Below are 23,929 nucleotides of genomic sequence, written 5' to 3'. Positions count from 1 at the left end.
AAACAGTTGTTATTGCCGGACGAGTCGCCCTATTTGCATAATTGAACGGTCACTTGGAAGCACCACCATTGTTATACTTTGCCGTACCATTTGTCAGATTCGCCGTATCATTTATGCATGTAGCTCATAAAGAGACGCGCCGTTTTTCTGGACTATTCATTATGTAGCCCTTTGTGTTGTTTGCTATTAAGCGACCACTCGGTTTAAGAACGCAGCTTAGAGAAACATGTAGCGTTATGTCAACTTATCTTCCCGCAAAACCGCAATTTTGTCAAAGACTAAACGAAAAGACTCGGAATTTTTCGTTAACAATTCGTATTTTTGTGCGCGCTCATTTTAAATTTAAAAACGTATAACGCTACAAAATGAAGTAGTGATTAAGCTGCTCCTTTTCCGCCAATAAAATACCAACAAAGACTATCAACGACTTTTTTAATGAATCACTAAAAATTTTATGCGGCAATAAAATTACTTTGAATTTTAACTGACTAAGTTTTAAACAAAGAAGCTCGGGTCATCCGTTAAAAACTAGGTAAGCAGGCAACTTGTGATCAGAACAAACAATAAAATTGCTATAAAATTCTCAAGTAGTACAGAGAATGTAAGCTTTATCTAGCAGAAGTAAATTTTTAATGGGCTGAGCCATTCTGAACGTCTTTGAGCACCTCCGATTTCAATCGATGACTTGTATAAGTTGTTACGGAAATAGTAAAGCACTCGAGATTATGACTACTAAAATTTTCTACGTATAGTTACATATAGGTGTATGTTTTACAAAAAACAATTAAAGCTGGCGTGTTGAAGTATGTTAAATTAAAATATTAAACGGACAATAAATTAGTTGGAGTTAAAAGTTAATTTAAAAACTTCAACTTTTATTGAAATTTATTACACATATGAACGCGTACTTTGCGTGCAAAATCACTGAAGCGATTTCATTACAAAAACTAATATATGCACGGTTGCTACTAGTATATATTTCTATAAAATATTATATATGAGATTTTTTTTATATTTTACATAATTGGAAGTCGATCTCTAAACATAAAAGACACAAATTAAAATTCATACATCTTAAACATTTGATAAATAATTTAAAGTCAAAAGCTTTTTGTAAATAGCGGAGTTCAGGTAATGTTTTGATATTTCCCTAAGTAAAAGCGAAATTAATCGAAAGACCCTTGCGGACATCAATACGGCCGGGAGCCATTGTTAGAAATGATTACAATAATGTTTTTCGAGGCAAATGTTAATTTTTATTGCTGCCACACTCATTTACTTCGCACTTTGAAGTGTTTCGTTTATTTCGGAGTCTTTTGTCTTTTTATCTATAAAGGGTAGAGTTTCACATAAATTAGGCGCGTAAGGGTTGGTTTCTATGAGGGTCGCATGTACGAAAGTTTATATGTATATTGTATACAATGAATTATATATTATAATTTGTATATGCTATTAAGTAATAGTAGTGTTGGCCTAGTGGCTTCAGCGTGCGACTCTCATACCTGAGGTCGTAGGTTCGATCCCCAGCTGTGCACCAATGGACTTTCTTTGTATGTGCGCATTTAACATTTGCTTGAACGGTGAAGGAAAACATCGTGAGGAAACCGACATGTCTTAGATCCATAAAGTCGAAGGCGTGTGTCAGGCACTGGAGACTGATCACCTATGAAATTTAAAAATGATTAAGAAACGGATTCAGAAATCTGAGGCCAAGACCTAAAGAGATTGTAGCACCACTGATTTATTTATTATTATTAAAATTTAAATATAGGAATTCATATTCCTAACAAATCTTTATTAAATATATTTTTAGTTTCTACGGACTTCAGTTAGGTACTTGAGTAATATATTACGTAGATAATAATATATTGTAATAATGTGATATTTTATCACTACGAATAATATAAGAATTGACTATAATAATATGACTTATAATGTATGTAACTTCCCTGAAACATTACTGTTAAGACAAATATGTACTTCATTATTTGTGGCAGAATATGCGAACTTTAGATTGTACCATAACATTTGTGTAACATATTCTTGAAATAAACTATTATTATTAGAAAATTTGATTTTACCAACTCAATACCGTTATCGACAAATCTGTTGAAAACACCCCTTGTCCCGGCACATTACTTTAATAAGGGTTATTGATCTATAATTATAGAGGAAGGTGGCCTTGATTGACGTTAAATTTTCATGTAGGCCCAAAGGTGAAGTGCCGAGGCGCCTGGGCCTGTCTGGTTTAGACAGGAAACCCCTCCTAAGGGCTAAATGTCAAGTTTTGATAGTTTAGCAGTTTCGCTAGAATTTTAATGTATTTAGTATAATGTTAAATCTTAGAGACTTAATAATTAATCTAAAATACAGATATTTCCAATTTAAAAATGCACTTATATATGAAAATGTCTTTTTTTATGAATAATACCTTTTCTACTCCCCTGCCATTGTGTCCAGGGACTTTTTCTATCTCTAAACTTCACATCACACGTCTCGCGAAATATGCCACGGCTACATCGGTAATATAGGTTTAGATTTAGGTTTGGCCTATGCAGGTAATACTTTACAATAATTTAAATTAAGAATTATTTCTTTACTTAAATTATTGTAAAATTAAAAATTGTAACTCACGGTGTTAAAGAATTGTATTTGATATTGACCAAAATCTGCCTATAAGTGATTTTAGTTTGTAAAAATGTTTTATAAATCTTGTACATACCCTAAATATATAAATATAGGAATAAACTAAAAATAAAATAGTGTTATAAAAAATAATAAAATAATCAATATAAACTTGTTATATCAGACAATGCCATCAATGCCACATCTAGTAAAAATCAAATTCGAGCATCCGTGTTTTGCTTGGTTGACTGATCAAGTTTATTATGTCTACCCACATTTTCTGTGCTGTTCTGTTTTGTTATTTTATATATGTACCTACATCTGTGCGCTCTAATTTCTAATTTTTAATCTTAGTTTTAAATATGTGTTTCTCAGTAAGTGAATTTTGTATGCAATTCTTATGAGAAATAAAGTTATTCTTAAACCTAAAACCTAAACCTAAATATTACTAGTGAATAAATATCCTATTACGCTATTATTTTGGCTGTCGACTTACACGAGTTGTATAATAGGCAATGAAGAGAAAATATTGATTTAAAAAAAGATTATTAATGATAATACATTTCCGGTAACTTTACAAGACCTTTACAAAAGCTCATTAAACCAACAAAAGGGTAAATATAGTCTGTAAAGGATAAAAGTAGTTCGAAGTTTTGCTATATCATGCTTACAATTATATTTTTCATGACTTTCACAAAAAGACGAAAATTTACGATCTTTAGACATTCCAATAACTAGTTGCTGTTTTTCGCGTTATTACAAAAGCTGTGATGTTTGTACGACACACGAGTTTCCTCAGTAGGTTTTTCTTCGTCCATGAATTAACAATTGTACGCTCAAACACACTACTGAAACTTAGTCGAACTAATTTTAATTTTATTTTACAAAATATTGACCAACTGCCGTTTCAACACGTGATATACTCAGTTCACATTTCACAGTTTTTATTGCCAGTACATCTGTCACTTTTCATCAGCGATGCCTGTATGTGAAATGTTTAAATGGCACGATACAATATGAATATACTAACATAAACTGCTCCAAATGACGCGGTTCAAACAAATCGACTGCAACTGAATAGTAGAAAATTCTCGTCCGATAATATTTTTTTTAAACATAACTTAATAGTTTTTAAAAAATTAAGCTATATCGAGCTATACGCATGGAGTTGACAGTCAACTGTATTTATGCAAAATTTCATTCGGGTTGTCGATGTTCGCGATCAACTGGAACAATTCCCAACGAATCGAGTGACTTTTAATTGACAAGTCAGTAAAATTCGTTTAATGTACCGTCACTATAACAACAGTACGATTTCGATCCCATCCCTCACGTATTAAATAAACTTAATTCAATTCTTCCACATAAAGGGTTCCGTTCGGCTGTGTCGTGTGTAAATAGTTAATCGAAATTGATTTATAAAATCGAATTGAAAGATTAATCAGCGGTTATTGGATCAACGTTTTTATAGGATAATACAGCCTTAATAATTACAGTTGCATAAAGCGCTTTACTCGCTATGATATTATAAACTTATCCTTTTTGTATAGTTAGAAGCGGGATATGATAATTACGAGTCTCGTGCGGGCTCATCTCTTGCACCTGTTGCCGCCGACTTTAACTAAAATTTAGTACTATACGTGTTACTACCCCGCCTTATATGCAACATTTGTGTATAATTTTATCGGATAACCCAAGGATAACCGATATTACCGGTTCAACTGAGTTGACAACGCTTTTATGCGCTAACAGCAGATTCACTTAATGTGTAAGTTCTAGTATTATAAGTTTCTACCTTTTTATATTGAACAGTTAGGATTTTAGAAGACAAAGTGATTTAAATTCACAGTTAGTAGGACATCATGTTAAAGGAAGTATGGGGTCGCTATTTCTTCAATAACTTTTAATATTCTCTTTAGCTGTACTAAGGTGAAAGTTCATAAAAGTATCTTAGAGTTTGTCATGTACTAAAAAGTGTTTTATAGCGCTCAAGTGATTTTGAAAACTATGTTGCCGCTTAAAAAGTTACTTAGAGAAAAGCTTAGAGTTTAAAGTTAAATATAAGTGCAAGCTTCCTGGACAAATTTGTCAGGTTTCATTCCGTAAACCCGCTTTTACTATCTCGTATATGAAACAGTAAACTTTCGGCAAATTGTTACATGGAAGCCAACTAAATGAAGGCCCGAGTCTTTTCATGGGCGTCGCCGATTTTATGTTGCATGAGCAAAATATAGCTGTAATTCCAATAGGAGAAAATGTATATTACACGGAATCCTTAGAAACTGACAATGCGAGGATTTCTAAGAGCCCCGGGCTAGGTGAGGGCAGGCGCGAGTCGTTTTTGTTACATAAAAATCGCGTTATCTCGTCCGAGGCCGACAGATTACTTTCTTGTTAAGAGGATGAAACAAGATTACGCATTTGTCAAAAAATATTCACGTTTTATTTAATTTTCAGTTCAAAGATTTCATTACAGTTTACGTAAATTGTTATTTAGCGTACTATTTCAAATTACCCATCTTTAGTCTAGTTTTCGAAAGATTTGGAAAATAAAAGTTGTTCTTTTTGAGAGTGAAATTGTATCAACTCCTCAAGAACTTACATATGGCATCATAGTGAACATTGCAGTCCGATATCGAAATTCACAATAGGCGCTGCGTGAAACGATTCACATTATATTCGAAATTGTGCAAAAGTAATCAGCCGATTTATGCCTCTCGGCCCCGGAATGATCTCTCGGTTGCGGCGGCAAACACGCAATTTGTCCTGAGCGTTAAATCGACCACAAACAAAACGGGCGGCGGCGCGCACACCATCCCATCATTCACCTGTGGTCACCAATGATAATGAGATGGACCTACTATTCAACATATTAGACTGATTGCAATTGTGCGACCAGTTGAGGCACCGCACCTAGATAGCACGATACGATACGAAAAACATTACCGGTATCATTATTCGAAATAATGTGGTTGACGTTGATAAATAATGATAAAAACTATTAATTATCACAATGAGTTTAATATTGGTTGTCAGTTTTCGCTGATGAGAAAATTGTTCACGCTCACTGAAAATTCGAATGTATTACGTAGATTATCTCGCTGTTTTAATTTTTGTTTATAATTTATGTTTAATTACAAAAGCCCTGTGCCAGTAAAGGTGAACTCGAATCTATGATACTTCCGTAATTCTGTACGATGACTGCTTAAAAAAAACAGATAATGTAATGTATTGTACATTACACAACCTTAAAGGCTTTTTTTTATAGAACATGGGGCAATCGGACAGGAGGCTGATGTTAAGTGATACAGCCGCCCATGGACACTCTCAATGCCAGAGGGCTCGCGAGTGCGCTGCCGGCCTTTTAAGAGTTGGTACGCTCTTTTTTTTAAAGGACCTACTTCAAAAAAAGGAAGAAGGAAGAAGATATAGATAGATAGATAGAAGGAAATACTTCAATAGTTCGAAGTCGTGCACGGCAGAAACTGCCTTGAAAAGCGCTCAGTTGTGGAACGGCGGACGTCGAGGTGATACTGTCGCTACACCTAAGTTAAATAATATTAGTCAGTCGGTAGCTGTACTGACTAGCATTTACGAACGGGTTGCATCGCGGTCGCTAGAATCGTTAAAGAAACTAAGGCATTTAGGAAAGGCACATTATATCTAATAATGTCAAGATCATACTAAGTACAATAATAATTCGCCAATATTTCGGCTTTTATCGATCTATAATACTTATTATGAGGATGAGAAAATTTCCACTATTTTCCAGAAAGGATGTGTTTTGTTTAGCAGTAACGATTTAGTTTTTTCTTTGAAATATTAAGTATCTATTAATTGTCGTTTGTTCAACTTCAGTTTTATTTTTTTTATTTTTGTATATTATTGTACTTACTTATGTTTTGTGTTTTATATCAATGGTTTATCTTTGTAATCTGTTTTGGCTTTGTCTAAGTGTTTTGTTTTATAATATGTATGTTAGCTGTAAGATTACTAACAAATAACTAAATAAATGTAATAATGTTTAAAGTGTTTAAATCGCAACACGGCAGCACCTCGGTCACATTACTCTAGTGTGGTCAGCAAGGTAATGAGATGGGACTGTGACCTGGTTCTATTGTCTAGTTGCTATCTACGTTGGGAACATGGAAATAAGTCGACCACATAATCTGTCAAAGTTACGGAAACACTACACGATAAAATATGAACGGCTATTCAATTTTGGAAGTTGAGGAATGTATAGTGGTTTTAGTTATGACGAAATTAGTTTTTGCTATAAATCTAATTCATTTGTAACTCCTCAATTGTATAATATGAGTGTGTTTGTATAGTGAATAATAAAAGACGGTAAAATTGTGTCCTAAATAGTCTGAAAATATAATTGAAAAATATTATTTTTTTAATTCAAATACAACTTCTTTTTTATATAGAACTTTTCTATAGGCAAACAGGCAGGAGGCTCATCTGATGTTAAGTGATATCACCGCCCATAGACACACATTGCCAGAGGACTCGCAAGCGCGTTGCCGGCCTTATAAGAATTACCCTAAATCGAATTGGTTCCTAAATACTTCAGTGGGCAGCTGGTTCCACATAGTAGTGGCGCGTACTACATAAAAAACGCTCAGTTGTGGAACGACGGACGTCGAGGTGATATGGATTTCGAATTCTGCCTCGATTTCTGTTGATGAAAGAGGTTTAAATGCGAATTTATTTCATTATTTATGTAACTCGTTCTTTACAAAGAGACTACAATCTGTCGCTAACCACGATTGCTAACAGCAGCTACTGTACTAGTCAGATTCGAAAACCACCGCAGATATTTTTTTATACACGACGTAACAAATAAACCTACATCAATAAAACCCAGAAGCGAATACAGGAAAACCTAGCACATATCTATTTCTAGATTTATTCAGTACACCCCATACCTTTGTCATTTGTCCAGACACAACTGTCAAAAACATAAAAGGGATTGGATTGTACAATTTTTTATTCATAACAATGATATCGGTTTCGAACCCAGTCAGTTGTAGCAGATATATTACAAGTTTTAAGCAAGATTATACTTTACTCTTGGAGCTTATGTTTTAAATTCGAGTGTACTGAAAGGATAGGTCCAGTTTATAAAGTCTGTTAACTGTCGTGCACAGACAACCGCAATATCAGCGGGGTTTTCGATGCGATTTATTTTATACAACTTTTATATGGCGAATCTGAAGTGCCATTATTATATAACAATATATTTTAAATTTCGAGTATTTAATTCACGAATATCGAACATATTTTTATGAATTCATTTGTATTGTGTAATCTATAAAGTAAAAACACATGATTTCAAAGTAAGGCAATCTCAAGGAAATCTCAATGACGGCAAAATTATCATTACAATATGTTAAAGGAAGCTCAATATATATTTTTAGTTATTATGGATACAGTTATTATTAAGCAGTGATGGCCTAGTGGCTTCAGCGTGCGACTATTATCCCTTAGGTCGAAGGTTCGGTCCCCGGTTGTGCACCAATGGACTTTCTTTATATGTGCGCATTTAATATTTGCTCGAACGGTGAAGGCCTAGACCTAGTTAGGTGGTTAGATCCAAACAATCTACGGCGTGCGTCAGGCACAGGAGGCTGATAACCTACTTACCTATTAGATTAACAAATTATCTTAAAACAGGTACAGAAATCTGAGGCCCAGACCTAAAATAGGGCCACTGATTTATTTTTATTAAGAATGGAAGCCTATATCAAAGCTCTTCAATCAACCCAGCACTAAGTTGTAGGGTGAAACCACATTGCTCCTGACAGTAAATTATTGGAGTCATAAATAAAAGTAATTGTTCCAAGTGGCCGAGGGATTTTTTCCATAATTTTATTATGAAAATTGTTCGAACGCGGTCGGAATAACATTCGGGTGTCCAACTTCGGTGATAGCCCACGGGAAATGATCAGGGTGATCTCATAAAGAGATTTTCAAGACGTCTTCCTACTAAATTAACGGGATAACGCTCTTTAGCTTAAGTTTTACCGGGTGTAATTAACTTGGCCTTAGTAATTAAGATGGTTAATAAATGGGTGCGTAGTAAGACGCTTTGGATAATTATGTCTGGAATGCTTTAATATAAGCTAAATAATCTCCGGCTTCTGCACTAATGTTGATCTATTTAAGGATAATATGATCTCAACCGTCGATGTTGGGGACAAATTATAACGATTTTATAATAAAATATGTACCCCGGATTCGTGTTGTCGTAGGTTCGATCCCCGGCTGTGCACCAATGGACTTTATTTCTATGTGCGCATTTAACATTCACTCGGTGAAGGAAAACATAGTGAGGAAACCGGCTTGTTTGAAACCCAAAAATTCGACGGCGTGTGTCAGGCACAGGAGGCTGATACTTGCCAAATGATTATGAACCAGATACAGAAATCTGAGACCCAGAACTAAAAAAGCTGTAGCGTAAATTTTTTTAGCGAAAGTTTCAAGATAATGTTTTTTAATTCGAACTAGTATTTCTTAAGATATACGATGTCAATTCAAACAAATTCAGCTTCATATTATTAATATACTAATAACTAGTACTAAGATTTTTGTTTTTATATAATATTTATCAATATTCAAAGTCTTATCATAACTATAGCTACGCAATAATATTATAGACGCAGTAAATAAACGGGGTAAAAGTGAATTGTATCAATAGAATTTAAAATTCATATATAAAGTAAAACCTGGTATATAATTAAAATAATATGGCCCTAATAAAACTTCAAGCACCCTCAATGGCCAATAAATCACTGACGGATCTAATACGTGTACCTATTAAGAACGTTTACGACTTTCAAGCATCAAACTTTTTCAGTAACCCATATTTCTTTAAATGAATTTATGAATGCAAATTGTAGGTTTGTTATTATTATAGGAATAAGTTAATAAAATCTATTTTAACAATAACGTTAACGTTAGCCCCGTCTCACCTCCCTCGGACAAGCTGGGGCAAGCAAAAAATATAAGTCTTTCCTCCAACTTCGATTTTGTTCTCTTTGGAGTAGAGACTATTGGGCCGTAGGGTTCAAGGGCACAGGCACTAATTAAAGATTTAAGTTGGCTCCTGGTGGATAGTACCGTTGACCCCAGAGCTGGTGGATGTCGCAATACAGCGAGGAAATACTGCCAGCGTTAAAGGTACACTGCCAAAGGGACCAACTTTTTAAATTTGTAATTTTCTGTTTATTAACTTTTGATTATTTTTATTGTTGTTGTTATGATTACTAATAAACAAACATTTAAACAATAATTACAATAAAAATTAGAGTAAAGTTAATGTAACAATTGTGTCTATCAGTCTTATTTCAAGTTAAAGATCTTGGGTTTGTTATACGCCAAGCAGTGATTGCCTTGGAAAAATGTTCTTAATTGAGACGTCCCGCCCTGATATCATAGGACCTTCATTTAAGGAAAATAAGTAAAGCATTTTAATTGAATCAATCATATATCGATTAAGTAAATAACAGACCAAAGAGTCTAATAAAGTTCTGCATATTAATCGTTATTAAAGGGTACAAACGCCACATAAATGAACACTAATCATATCTTTAATAGTACCATTTAAAAATTAATGGTAAATCAACCAAGTAGCGTGTAATTATCCGTTCGTACCACGTAAGTAATAACAATGAATAGTTAAATGGAACAAAGCAGCATGAAACTATTGACGCCATAATTACAACACTATTGCCTTATTTGTTGGAAGAGTGCTACGCTTATTGTTCGAACGCTCTACAATGTAAAGCGCTCGATATTTTCCGGTCTTAGAATGAATGACTTTTCAATAGCTACCACTCTATTGGGAGGTGGGTTTCACTATGTCATTTCCCGTACTTACGAGTTTTTTAAGCGTTTCTTTTGGGTCGATGTAAGGAAATGATTATACATATTGTCAAGGTGTCAATTATAGTCCAATTGTCACCCTTTCAATGTTATTATTCAAATGGAGAGAACGCAAAAACGCCTACACCAGTCTCGGTAGTAAAAATAGGAATCGGTAGGAATCAGTAACACACATTGAAATAATAAATATTCACTCCAGTGGATTCATTGTATATACGCAATCCTTCCTACTGAGGCCCCGAGGTAATACCCATAGATACACAAGTGGACAGTTTCGCAAATGGCTAGGAGATATCTAATGTTAGAAACAGGAACGTGCTAAAATACTCCCCCGTATTTTCTATACCACTTCTCGCCGAGACTCCCCGGGGAGGAGGTCTTCCGCTGATGTGTGAATAGCCTTGTGGCAAAATGTGTATAAATCCTTTAAAAATACGCCTTTAAAATAGCATCTCTAGTTTATATTACAAACTTCATTTTAAAATTCGAACATACTCAAATAGTGTTTGGATAAAATGGTTAAAAACAAAAGAACTTAATTAACGATTCGTTCGCTTAATTATCTGAAAACTTTTTAAATACTCAGTAATTTATATTCGAATGCAAAGCGAGTGTGATTATGGAGTCTAGCGAGTTTCGAATGCCGATTTATCTCTTACTTAACGTACATTACATTGCCTGCATCTACAGCGATCCCACGAGGCGCCCGTTCAACTGAATTCGATACTGAATCGATGTTCTAAATTTAATAACGCTTATGTTGTTAAAACCTGTTCATAGACTATTCTATCCGTTTAGTTATTCGTGAGTTTATATTGGAGCCGAATCAAATACACTTACGTCTTTTAATTTAAGCCCTATTTTAATAAACAGATTTGTAGTTTTTTGTGTAACAATAAATGTATTATAAAACCTATGTGCAATGCTTATTAAACGTATAGATTCCCACATTTTCACTTAATTAGAAGTGCCCCTAATACGTGCTAATGAATAATGAATGTGATATGTACGGGCGTTTGTTGCCCGCAAGGTGCAACTAATCCCAGTGTATTCTCGTCTCCCGATAGAGCCACGTGCAGCCACTTAGCACTCACGAAATAAACTTCGCACCAAACCACCGAACAAGTCTTATTGTAAAAGAAATAAAGATGAAAATCTTTTGTCCTAAAGCTCTAAACAAAACAGCCGAGCTCCCAACAGACGGCTCTACTTCAGAAGCTTCCTACTAGGTATTAGAATTGCCTCGACATGTACAAAAATAGTGAATCCGGGCGCCTTGTAAATTGAATTGTTGGTATACAAAGTGCCAAGATTTAAGAATATCGTAAAAGAAAAATTAAATATTTTCACACGATATACATTTTGAACTCGTAAAACTCGTGAATATAAAATGATGCGTAAAACCATAGACAAAAGCTTTATGGTGTATGACGAAAGCGATCATTTATGATTCACGCGATCCGCGTCTTTGAATGAAATATAAATAATGTCTGTATGCAAAGTGATAGGTGAAATTTACACAGTAGTGCGACACGCACTGGTAGAAATGCGTCCCAGTGGCGCCACCTAGTAACGTCGAGCAAATGGAACCCGCCCCGCTGAGATTGGTTCCACTACTTTTTTTCTTTAATATTTATGAACCCGTGTCTCACGTGTCGTTTTACCTTTGGTAATTGCATTTGCTTCAAGCTTCGGTTGCGTTTTGAACGAGAATTCCTCGAAAACACGGAAACTTTGATTATTACATTGCTTTGGGAGAGATGGTTTCACGCTGTTTGACTTTCACGAAAACTGTTCTATACCTGGAGATCTTAAAGATCAATAATTGTCTTTAGTTTTTGAACTAACTAAATAAACTAGTTTTAACGCCTCTTACGAGAAATGTATACCGGTAGCTCTATAACCTCACGTTCTTTTTAAATATAATAATCAAAATTCATGATAGATCACTAGGCATACGTTGTAGATCACTCAATAGAATTACGTGAATAAAATAAAAATTAACAATATCTCATTCAGGATATAGGTGATACCTTTTTTACAATTGTCACAGCCGTAAATAAAATAAAGGGTAGATATTAAAAGCATTATTCGAATTTTTAATGTGTAATGCTAAAAGGTTTTATATTTTTCCTGATCCAAAAGCTTACCATAAAATAGCCCTTTAAATTAAGCAACCATTCAACACGTGATTTATATGTAAAATTTACCAATTTGAATATAAAGAACGCAAACAGAGAATAATTTATTTTTAATTTTTCAGACTAAACGAACAAGAGATGACTTTGTATATTATAAATACATTTGTGTGGTTTAGTGGTCGTAAATATAAAAGGGTCTCCGCTAAAAATCTTTGTTTCAATTCTCTCTAATATTAGGACTTTTAAAATTCATATTCAGAATAAAATAACGAATCAAATATTCGAAAATGATAAACGAATTTGGGTGTATGATTTGATATTCGAAATTAATAATTCAAATGGACAGAAATCGTCGTCTTATGGGTTGGGCCGACCGTAGCGAAAAATAGATAATAAAATGTATTGAAATGGCAGCGGGCCGGCTTATCCGGTTGAGAGTCAATGAATATTTGATTTCAATTTTTTTTCCCAACGTCGCCGTGAAGTATTCGCGCCATACCTAATTTGATTTTCGCCATTCCGGCCGTTGGCTCGGGCAGTTTGCATTCATATTCAGTGCGAATACGCGTCGGGTTGCCTTTTGCCCGACTCTGATACAAACAGGGATATTTTTACATTACTTACGGAAATAACCCAACCCAACTGATTACGTTCGGGGATAATAGCCGACACTGCCATGACATTATGAATAAGTATTTTATTGTCACATTCGATTTGGATATTAAGTATGTATAATATAATATTTGCGTAGCTCACAATAGGAATATATTTAAAACAACAGTATTAGTTATTAAACTTACGACTTTTAATGTAAGAATGCGTTGAAGCAGACCATTTTTCAACCGAGAATTTAGATTTGTCTTTCTATTCAATTAACAGTAAATTTTGAAACAATCAACGATAATTGACATATCTTTAAAACAACAAAAATCTGATAATAAATCTGTTTTAGGTACAGAGATGCGTCCGTGACCTATGTCCTATGACCTATCAGGGAGATACGGGATTTTATATATTTGATTACTATACTGACATAACATTAGTTTCAGTCAAAATAAATAAATTAAATATCTCTGTTGATATTTTATATCTCTGATTATATGTATATTTAAATGAAGAATTCAAATTCAATAAAGAAGTTAAAGCTTGTAAAGAATTCGTTTCAAATACAGTGCAGATCGGCACCTAAAAATGAAGACTCGTTTCATTCCTTTTGTTCAAATAATTACAATGTGAAGGGAACCTCAAACATGATCTAAATGACACGCAAAGGGCGTGAAAGTTAGAAGACAGATCGTTGTCTACAAGAGATTTTATGTCTTCTGTTAAAGCTTTAATACTTAAAATCCCTTGTCACTATAAAAGAGAATTCGTTTTTGCTAACTTGCATAAATGACGCAACGATATTTCACCGAGTCTAAATATTTGGGTCAACCTATTTTTGTATAATGGGAATTACAGAAGTAAATTTTACATTGCATTTGTAAGGGACCTTTGTTAACAAAAGATGATCCTTGATAGCAGTTTCATGGATTTAGAATTTTAATTAAAATCTTACGGCTAAACCTCTGATTATACACGTCCCGGTTGGTAGTTTGACGTACACTTTATTAACAAATTCAGGTGCGCTTGTGCTACGTTATATTAATTTTTACGGTACTGAATATATTTGAGGGGCCGCTGTCTCTTCGAATGCCCCTTTTTACTGGCCATTTAAAGGTATATTTTTGGAATTTTAATTATACTGTATAATAAAAATTGTATTAAACTGAGAAGGCACGTTTACTTAGATATCTGTTTTACGTTTTATTGTTCTTACCTCTGTGTCTATTTGTCTGTTTGTCGAACATCAGCATCGCATCTTCAATCTGAAACAAGACAAACAATATTAAAAACATGAATATGGGTAGTAAAAAACGTGTTCGTCGCGCGATATGAACCCCGCCCATGCAATAAAACACTCCGGCGCTGTAATAACGAATAAGCACCCGTACAGAGTAAACCACACGCTGGAAATAAACTTTGATAAGCGGGGGCGAGCAGGTAATAACGTATTCATAGAGAAATAAATGGGAAGTCGGCGGTTAGGACACGAACAATACAGGTGAGCAGATGCGCTGTCACCGCGTATCTAACGGAACGCTATATTCGGCTGCGATTGTACGGTTTAAAAACTCCCCGTCCGCTAGCAAAACGAAAAAGCGCGAAATTGTATTGTAATATTCATGTCTACGTGATACGTAACGTTGTTAAAGTTTCAGCGATGGGCGCGTAAGGACGCACAAATTGTACGCGTTAAAACAGACGTTTGCAAAAAGTGGGCATACACTTTGACAGGTTTGCCCCAGGGCTTTGTCTCGGAGTCGCCGGGCGCCCCCAGGGCGACATTACCCGCGAACCTCGACACAACACACCCCTGATGATCGATGTCGAATACCCGTAACAGGTGACCTTTCCCTGAATTATTCGTACCTGCAGAAACGTTTGTTTAGTGCTGATTTGTTTGAGCAGCCGCGCTAAGCTTTTATTTACGCGTGACAACCCTTTTGCTATGAATGAAAAATTTTCCGCAACATTGACGAAATTGAGTTAGGTTTTTTCTTGTTTATGTGGTAAATTAGTTATTCAAATACTGTCGTTTTGGGCCCGCTTTATGTACGTTCGTTTGCGCTTTTGCATATGAAGATGTATAGTTATTATATTCGGGTTTTTATATTTAGTATTTTGTGTCCTTTAAATAATTTAGTGCAGGAAACTGATTAATTTGTATTTTTAGCTATTAAGAGTCAAGAGTAAGCTTCCAGTAGTAATGTGATTAAAAATTTAAGTTAAAAATAAGTGATCACTTGTATTCAACTTAAAAATTCTTAAAGGAACTCTCTAACAAAGAGGGAGCTCTGTCATTACTATTGTACCCTTACATAAGTTGAATAGCGTCTTCCTAACAACATAATATAGTAAAAAAATAACAAGAAAGACAGTCTATTGTTGACTAGTACTCTTTTAAAACAACCTGTTTCTTAACTTTATTACTCGAGTAGTTTCTCATTTTATATTTAATCTTATATTTTCTCGTGATAGTGTTTTAGTTTTGTCATAAGTTACGGCTGCAAACTTTAAGTGGTCTCCTGCTTAATCTTTGTCACCGATGTGGCTAATATGACATTTATTGCGACACACTTTGTTGCATTTATGTATTTGGTTATTACTTGGGAAATTGCGATCCATATAGATGGATAACTATTATTTTTAGTTGTATACAGCTTTTTTACATATGTTCAAGCAATGACAGCTGTCACCAACACCATTGATCCTACATTAATAAAGATTATGATACTACAGACTATCAAATAGTCTGTTAATTTGTAGATCTATTAATATTGGCAAATCAAATTTACAGAACAGTTTTGAACTAATTTAACTTTGATGTTATTAAATTGTAATAACAATGGCAGCTGATATCAGCGCCATTGTTCCGACGGCAGGAGACTCGTCTATTAAGTGATACATTGCCAAAGGCGCGCGAGTGCGTTGCCGGTCTTTTAAGAATTGGTACGCTTCAGTTTTGCCTTACTAAGACTGCCTAGAAGAGATTTGCTAGGGCTTCCGTATTATTCAGCATCTGATATATTTCACACATGTATTTCACCAAAATGTGTTCTAGTTTCAGAATTACATTTAAGAATATTCCTAAACCAACGGAAGTATATATAGTGAAGGTAAAGTGAAACTGCCCCTCTGTGAATCGTCAACTTTGGAGTCACAATTTGAGTCACGTACTCTAAAATGATCCTAAATAAGTTGAGATGTAATGGGCACATTTATGAACACTGCGTGTCCAGTCTAATTCGCATTTTAGTATTCCAACAATGTCTGTCCGCTTTTAGTAATATATCAAATTATTTATACTGTATAAACTCCGAGTGTAAAAAAAAACTCGGTTAGGTTAAACGTCTCTCAACCACCAGCTTATATTTAGTAATAGCGTTATTTCTTAATACTTCACTGCATGTATATGTCACCGTAAAATTGTAAACACCGTTAGATTGTAATCTATCTCGGGAGATTATAAACTGTCGAAAGATTGTGAACCTCAACGAACTGCTTACAATTTAACGTATTATTATTCAATAGTTATATGAAATTGTTGGAAAGTAAAATTAATCTGTAATTGACCAAAGAAGTTTGAATGATAACTAAGTTAGTGTAGCACAATCTACCGAATACTAATACGTTAAATTGTAAGCAGTAAGCTGAGGTTCACAATCTTTCGACAGTTTATAATCTCGCGAGATAGATTACAATCTAACGGTGTTTACAATTTTATGTTAACATATATATCACAATACAATGAAAATAAAGAAAAGGGCAACTGGCGGCCTTATCGTTTTCGAGCGATCTCTTCCAGTCCATTACTATTTGTTGCTTAAAAATCAAAGCAATTACAACATATGAAAACTGTGAAAGGGACAATAATGTAAAAGGACACAATAATCAAAAAGACACATGAATCACGATAATTTCGGATCAGTTAGTACAATGTAAGATTTTGTGTAATTTCGTTACATTACAGTTTAATAGGAATCCATGATGTATTAATTAATAAAATATTTTTTTTGTCCTTGTAAGATACTTCTACTAACTATACAAAAATTATCCCTTACACTAAAGTCTATATGCATAAGACAATGACATGAAATAAGAGTTTAGATGTATCATATGGAGCGGTACCAATAAAGTCACACTTGTAATAATTTTCACTAACGCCTGCTCATTCTTACTAAGCAGCCATCTCTATTATTAAGCATTTTATTTAAGGGGAGAGTCCCGCCACGTCCCGTGAGGTACCTGTCGCATTAATTTGCTACGTAGGTACGCATTTAAGAGCTCCCACTAAACTTTAAAACCCCCTCATTCCTTTGTCACTTACGAGATTTCGTTCGCTTCCACAGATTTTATACACTCAGATACTTTTTATGTCACTTTTTAATTATCCCTATATATAAGACTATTTTGCGCCTACGTTAGCATTTCCAATTACATTTGTGAAGTGTCTAGTTTGTTGTAGTGCTACGTTAATTTGTTTTTTATTAAAATCTTGATAAAATTGGTATCTTGAAATAGCGAATGAAGCAATGAACTAGATATTAAGGCGAAACTGTTGTCTCGTTTACGGTTTTCATAGAATTTATTTTTAACGATCAGAATAAGAAAAAGGAAAAGTGTTTAAAAATGTCCTCAGGATCAGTTTTATCCTCTTGTCTCTATGATAAGCGTAAATATTATCCGATTATTTATTGCTACCGGCAGAACTATCCTACTACTATCTGGAAGGTTGCTATTACTCTAGTAATATAAAATAATAAATCACAAAGCAGTTATAAACTTTAAATAATTTCACAAGTCCTTACACATATCCACACACCCACAACCACTAATGCTTTGGTTTTATATCGTTTATTACTTTAGTTTATTCATAGTATGTTTTTGTATATTTTCTGTGCGCGATGGAAGGCTATAGTCCTATAGACACCAACCTCTCAAAGATTTCCAATACCTACATGTAAAACCGTAAAATTCAATATCGTGAAGAGGCAAAAAAAATTATTATTATTATTTTAACCATTAACGCTTAAACTACCGTACACTTTTTTATAGTTTTGTTTACGTGATTCAAAAATAAACACGTCAATACGCCTTCGAGTTTTGAAGTCAGTACCTGAAACTGACAGGAAATTAAAATGATCGATTCGATTAAAATTGTTAGGAGTTTTGAATACATATTTGTTTAATATTTAGCTAAAAGAGTTCGAAATGTAAACAGAGTATGTCGAGTACAAAATGAATTACATATCACATTCTGTACCGCAATCCATCAAACCCGTGCGATATCGCTATTCGGCTAGCATTTGTCAGTGGAACTAATAACTGAACAAACGTTGCTCTAGCGTGTGCTATACGGACAGCGCAGACACGCTACTTTTAGATTGGACATTAGCGCAATTGATCTTGAGAGCATTGTACTTAATTGGATATAGAATGATTTAAAACCTTTATTATATATTGAATGGTTCTTCAATATTTGGATTTAACTTGTGATAAATATATCATATCACTAATAAATCACTAGCACTATATAGGTCTCATTATATATCTCTCTCTCATTATATATCCTGCATGATATTTCAAGCAATTAGTATATTATTTTAACAAAGTATAAAAGTACAACGCCATCTGCCTGGCTGATTTGTGAATCTAACCTATTCTTCGCGCAAAACAAACGCATACAAAAAAATTAATTCGAATCGGTATCTAAATATAAAGATATATGTATTAGGAATATCATGCTTGTCGTATTTCATTTCAGAAAATATTTATGTGTTAACAATATTGTTCTTGAACAGTGAATGAATTTTATTTTAATAGTTGAACCTGATTTGAATTAATAAGAGTAAATTACTAATTACGTTTGTGCGGTGTGCTTTAATATTTGTGACGCATTGATTCGTAAACACTGCATGCATGCTTAGATGCTGTAGAATTAATGCGGCCGGTTAGGTCTCTGAGGTACAATGAAATGTTATCAGTGAGTATTGGGTATGTTCCTATTATTATAATTACCTAACAACAATATTTGCCAACAATAATAAAATAATGCGTGGAAATAAACAAAAATTTAAATTACTAACGTGAGAAAAAATGTGAGTTGTGCAAAGTCTGAAAATCGGACAAATTAATAGTGGCCAGGCGAGATTTCTTATATCACAGGAAATATTTCGTATGTGTGTAATATTTGTGAAGTCATATATTTTCAGCGTACATGTTGTTGTCTTATAAATAAATAAATGGTTAAAAGAAAAATATCTATAATGTTTCGACCACTACGTACTTTAATAAAAACATTTAAACGAATTGTGAATGGAGTCGGATGTCGTGTTATCTCGACGTTTTGAGTGCTTTACAGCAGTCGTGGTCAGAGATACATAGACTCTGGTTAAAAATAATAAATTTAAACAATAAAATATTTCACAAATTTATACGATGAGAAATTAAATATTTAATGTCAAGAAAAATGTAAAATGACATACAGATAATTAAAATGTATCATATTTCTCCATTTTTCATATCTCAACGCGAAAGCTCTAAAGCAATCAATTTATGGATTAAAAATAAGTAGGTCGCTATGAAATGCCAATAAGATGAGAGCAGTCAAGATGCACGAGTGTTTTGATTATTTTCTCTTTATTAACATTTTGATTATAGAAACTATTGGAGGTTAGATTAATATGCTATGGCTTCATATTTAATTTAACTGGATGGATTAAATGTAATTGTATTAACTCCCCCATTTTTAAATTAAAATAGTTCTCAAACTGTTCTGTTCTATTATTAAGAACTAAACTAACTTCTCAAATTGTATTCGTAGGAAAACTTAAGATCCATAGCGAGAGAGCATTTTCTTCAGACCGCATTTACTTTGGCAGTTGGACAGTCTTGGTCAGTTTCCTGTCTATCAGAGAGCAATCCTTCAAGCTATGGTATTCGAAGACTCGGTTAGTGGTAAGGTTTTAGGCCCGTTTACACTAAAACATCTGATAAATTATAACCTTTATATTTAAGCTCTAAAATTATCAATTGCTTAACCGTCGTGGTTGAGTGGTTTACTTTATTTTACCAATAGAAGATTCCTGATCAACGTGAGCTATATAATATTTTATTAGACATCAAATTTCTAAGTACCGAAGAAACATTTAGGTCATAGAACATCGTGGTACCTACTACTGACTTAATGTCGGTTATATAGTGATTGCCTGGAAGAGATCGCTCGAATTGCCCTCCTTTTCATAAAGTATGTTCAATTATTATATTGTAATGCAACGAAGTGTTACTAAATAAATAATTATTATCTTAACGCATTCTAACTCGTGCGACACGGATACTTCGCAGAGTGAGTAAACTCAATATAAACAAATCAGATGAGACTCTCCAGGAAATGGTATAAAGAAAAGTTTTAATTTGTTTAAATATTTCCGCGAAGTTTCCTGGTTCTTGAGTTGCCTGCGGCCTAACGGCACCTACCTTCAAAGACGTCATTACATAATTGCATGATATAAATTATTAAGCTCACAATTTTTAATGTTATTTATCAACTGGTGTATTTTATTACATTTTCAATTATTTTTATCTAACATCACAAAATATTAATCTGTTTTTTTATCCTAAAAAATTATGTTTTACATGCAGACATTCATAAAGGATTTTTTAACAAATACTTCCTGTACAGTCTAAAGTGATTGCGACATAATGCTATTATATAAATTATCGTATAAGCATCTGTAGAAATCCTTATTTAATTCCTTTTTATCAAAACTAATTCTCACAACACAATGTTTGAAGAAGTCCCATAATTAACAATTAACTTAAAAAACAGTCTTAAAAAACACAATCTGGCTGTTTTAAATACACAAAACGGAAGGATCATAGCTAAATTTGCGAGTCAAGAAAAAATATTAGTTAATACAGCCACTTGAATACACACTGCCCCTACCCTCGATAAATAACAACCCTTCTGAAGACAGATCCCCTACAATTTTGTCGTATTTACGTAATAATTCCCTAAGGAGAGAAGTCTCAAATAATTTATGTCAGTTCTTATAGCAAGTACCAAAGCCATTTGAGTGAAATCAGATTGTGTTCAAATTTGGAATTTTAGAATTTCTTTGATTAATAAATCTTTAAAATAACGTTCTATATTCGTCTTTAAAATTGCATAGTGATGAAAAAAATAATTTCAATTATGATTATATTATTAATAATATAATTATCCATACATTGTGAAACAGACCGTAAAAGTCGGACTCGACTAGTCAGACATCACACAATACACATGTAGATCGACACACTATTTAAAGGTTTTACAAACTAACTCTTTACTAAACGTTAGTAGCATATCTATTTTATTAATAAATTTTACAGTACCTCCAAAGTTGTTCCAAAAATCGCACCTTATATGTGTCGTCACTATTCCTGTTACAATTTCACTATCAATAAAGCGAAGTAGAATTAAACTTTCCCATCCTTTCCACAACTTATTACAGAAGGGAATCGTTACCTATCAAAGATCCCGTGCGCAAACACAGGTTAATAAGTAATGAACCAGATTCCGAGTTTTGTTTGTTAAAGTGATTATTCAAATACGTAAAACGTTTTCGGCTTTGCCTAAACTTCTTTCATATTTTATTCATCGATTCTTCACGGTTCGAGACATTCGTAATTGTTGATAAGATTCGAGTATTGGTTTGATAAGGGGGAACGTTAAGTGGTTAATGAACGATTCCAAGGAGTCTTATGTATAAATAAGTTTCTCGTTTATTTGGTGATGGTATTAAATTAATTAGAAATATAAACTTTAGAAAGGCTTTTCTTATTTATATGTTTTTGTGAGCAGCATAATAAGTGTAAGGCTTAGTTGGTGATGCACAGTATACACACATACATGATTAATGATACGGATGCCTCTGAACCAATCTCTGAAAGGCTACCTTCCTTCAGTGTTATAACTTTTGTAATTTTGCATACATATTATTAATCGCTTATTTTTTAGCACTAACTAATTCTCATGTTTGTATATAATAATTATTGTTGATATCTGTGAAACTATTTTAATATATATTCAATATTGTAACTTTTATTTTAATTCACTTTTTTTATTGAATAGGCAAACGGGCAGGAGGCTCACCTGATTTTAAGTGATACCGCCGCCCTGGGACACTCTCAATGACCGAAGGCTCGCGAGTGCGTTGCCAGCCTTTAAAACTTTTTTTATACTCTTGACTTATGGCATCTGTTTGATAAATAAATTAGTATTTTATGAAAGTCAAATAATAATAATCATTACAACCTAATGTTTAGTACACAGATATACAGATATATTAGTACAGAACATAAAAGAACGAACGAAGAAGAGTATAGTGGTACATATGCAGACTACATTGAAACAACAGTTTAATTGTCTCGATAGAACTATTGTTAAGGACATTACAACTAAAGTGGTTACATCATCAAAGGAATTATTGTGTTTGAAAACTCCTCAATACATCCGATGTATTGTATTGATGCGAAATGAATAAGTTATCGTAAGGATATAAGCCTAAAGCCTTTGTTCAGAATGTATCTTTTGTATTTTTTGATCAAATAAACATCTTTATTAATCCCTTTGTGTTTGTCATTGTATTTTAGACGATATTCGTCAAATATGGCAACAATTTTTTATGGTGTTTTAATTACGATTTATACTAAATTCAAGTCCAATTAAGTTAAGATTGTAAAGCTCAAAAAGTTTTTATATTTTGTTTTACCTTATAACGCAGCCAATTTGAAAATACAGTGTGTTAGTCAACGCAAACGATGATTTTATAAATTATTTAAACTTGTAGCTTTTTAATTTATTACGAATAAACAAATTAATTATCTGAAGAAGAATATTGTTAGCGTGATCCAACACTATCGCAACACAGCTTAATAATTAATTAAATGATTAGCACAAATAAAAATAACACTTAAAGTTCTGACCTGAACTCCAAAGTTAATTAACAACTTTTTAAAACTGCAATTCATAATAGACAGCGCTGGTGAAAAATGAATGATGTGTTGGCTTTTTCATTATACTTTTCCCCTCAAAACTTTCCAAAAAATAGCTGAACAAAAACAACTCTTGGGTTTGACAGTTGGGGTTTTTATAAAACATGCAAATGCTTTACGCTTATCCAGCCAACGTATTAAAGAAGAGTTGGGAAAAAATTGGTAAGACAATAATCCAGTTGAGGAAGTAATTTTCTTTGTCTCATCCCTTTTATTTTTTACGAGATGAGATAAATTATTATTATATCGAGATAAAGTTGATTTAAAATAAAGCTTTATTGTTTATACCTACGTGTAGGAGGTTCTGCTATGTACGGTATTGTTCTTTATATTATCTTGTTTTTTCCTGAACTGTTTTAATATCCCCTCTGCGTTTATTACATTATGCGTGTATCTATTTTGTCATACCTACTGCTTATAGAGGCTGCATGCATTGCAGGCACTGTTTACTACAGTGTAACCGTAAAGGATTTATACAACTTTTACAAAATTAATAGAGAAATTATACACTTCAAAATTAGCCAAATAAATTTTTATTTGCAAATTGTCATTCGTATATAACCTCCTTTTGATAAAACAATCAAGACGACATTCCAAATTTGAATTAAATAAATCTTTATGCAATTGTTAAA

General features: G+C 33.3%; 1 protein-coding gene across 14 annotated transcripts in view; it reads right to left on the bottom strand.

Moving 5' to 3' along the window:
- The window catches only part of LOC125053054 (RNA-binding protein Musashi homolog Rbp6), a 480,872-nt gene that overhangs the window by 88,512 nt on the left and 368,431 nt on the right, over window positions 1-23,929 (bottom strand). For all 14 annotated transcript variants that reach the window (XM_047654237.1, XM_047654236.1, XM_047654238.1 and 11 more), the window contains one exon: window positions 14,476-14,524. In XM_047654237.1, coding sequence (XP_047510193.1) covers window positions 14,476-14,524 — 49 coding nt within the window. The remainder of the gene's footprint in view (window positions 1-14,475; window positions 14,525-23,929) is intronic.

Source organism: Pieris napi, chromosome 10 (assembly GCF_905475465.1).
Source record: "Pieris napi chromosome 10, ilPieNapi1.2, whole genome shotgun sequence".
Taxonomy (NCBI): Eukaryota; Metazoa; Arthropoda; class Insecta; order Lepidoptera; family Pieridae; genus Pieris; species Pieris napi.
The sequence above is the reverse complement of the archived record's forward strand: the minus strand, read 5'-3'. Positions and strand labels throughout refer to the sequence as shown.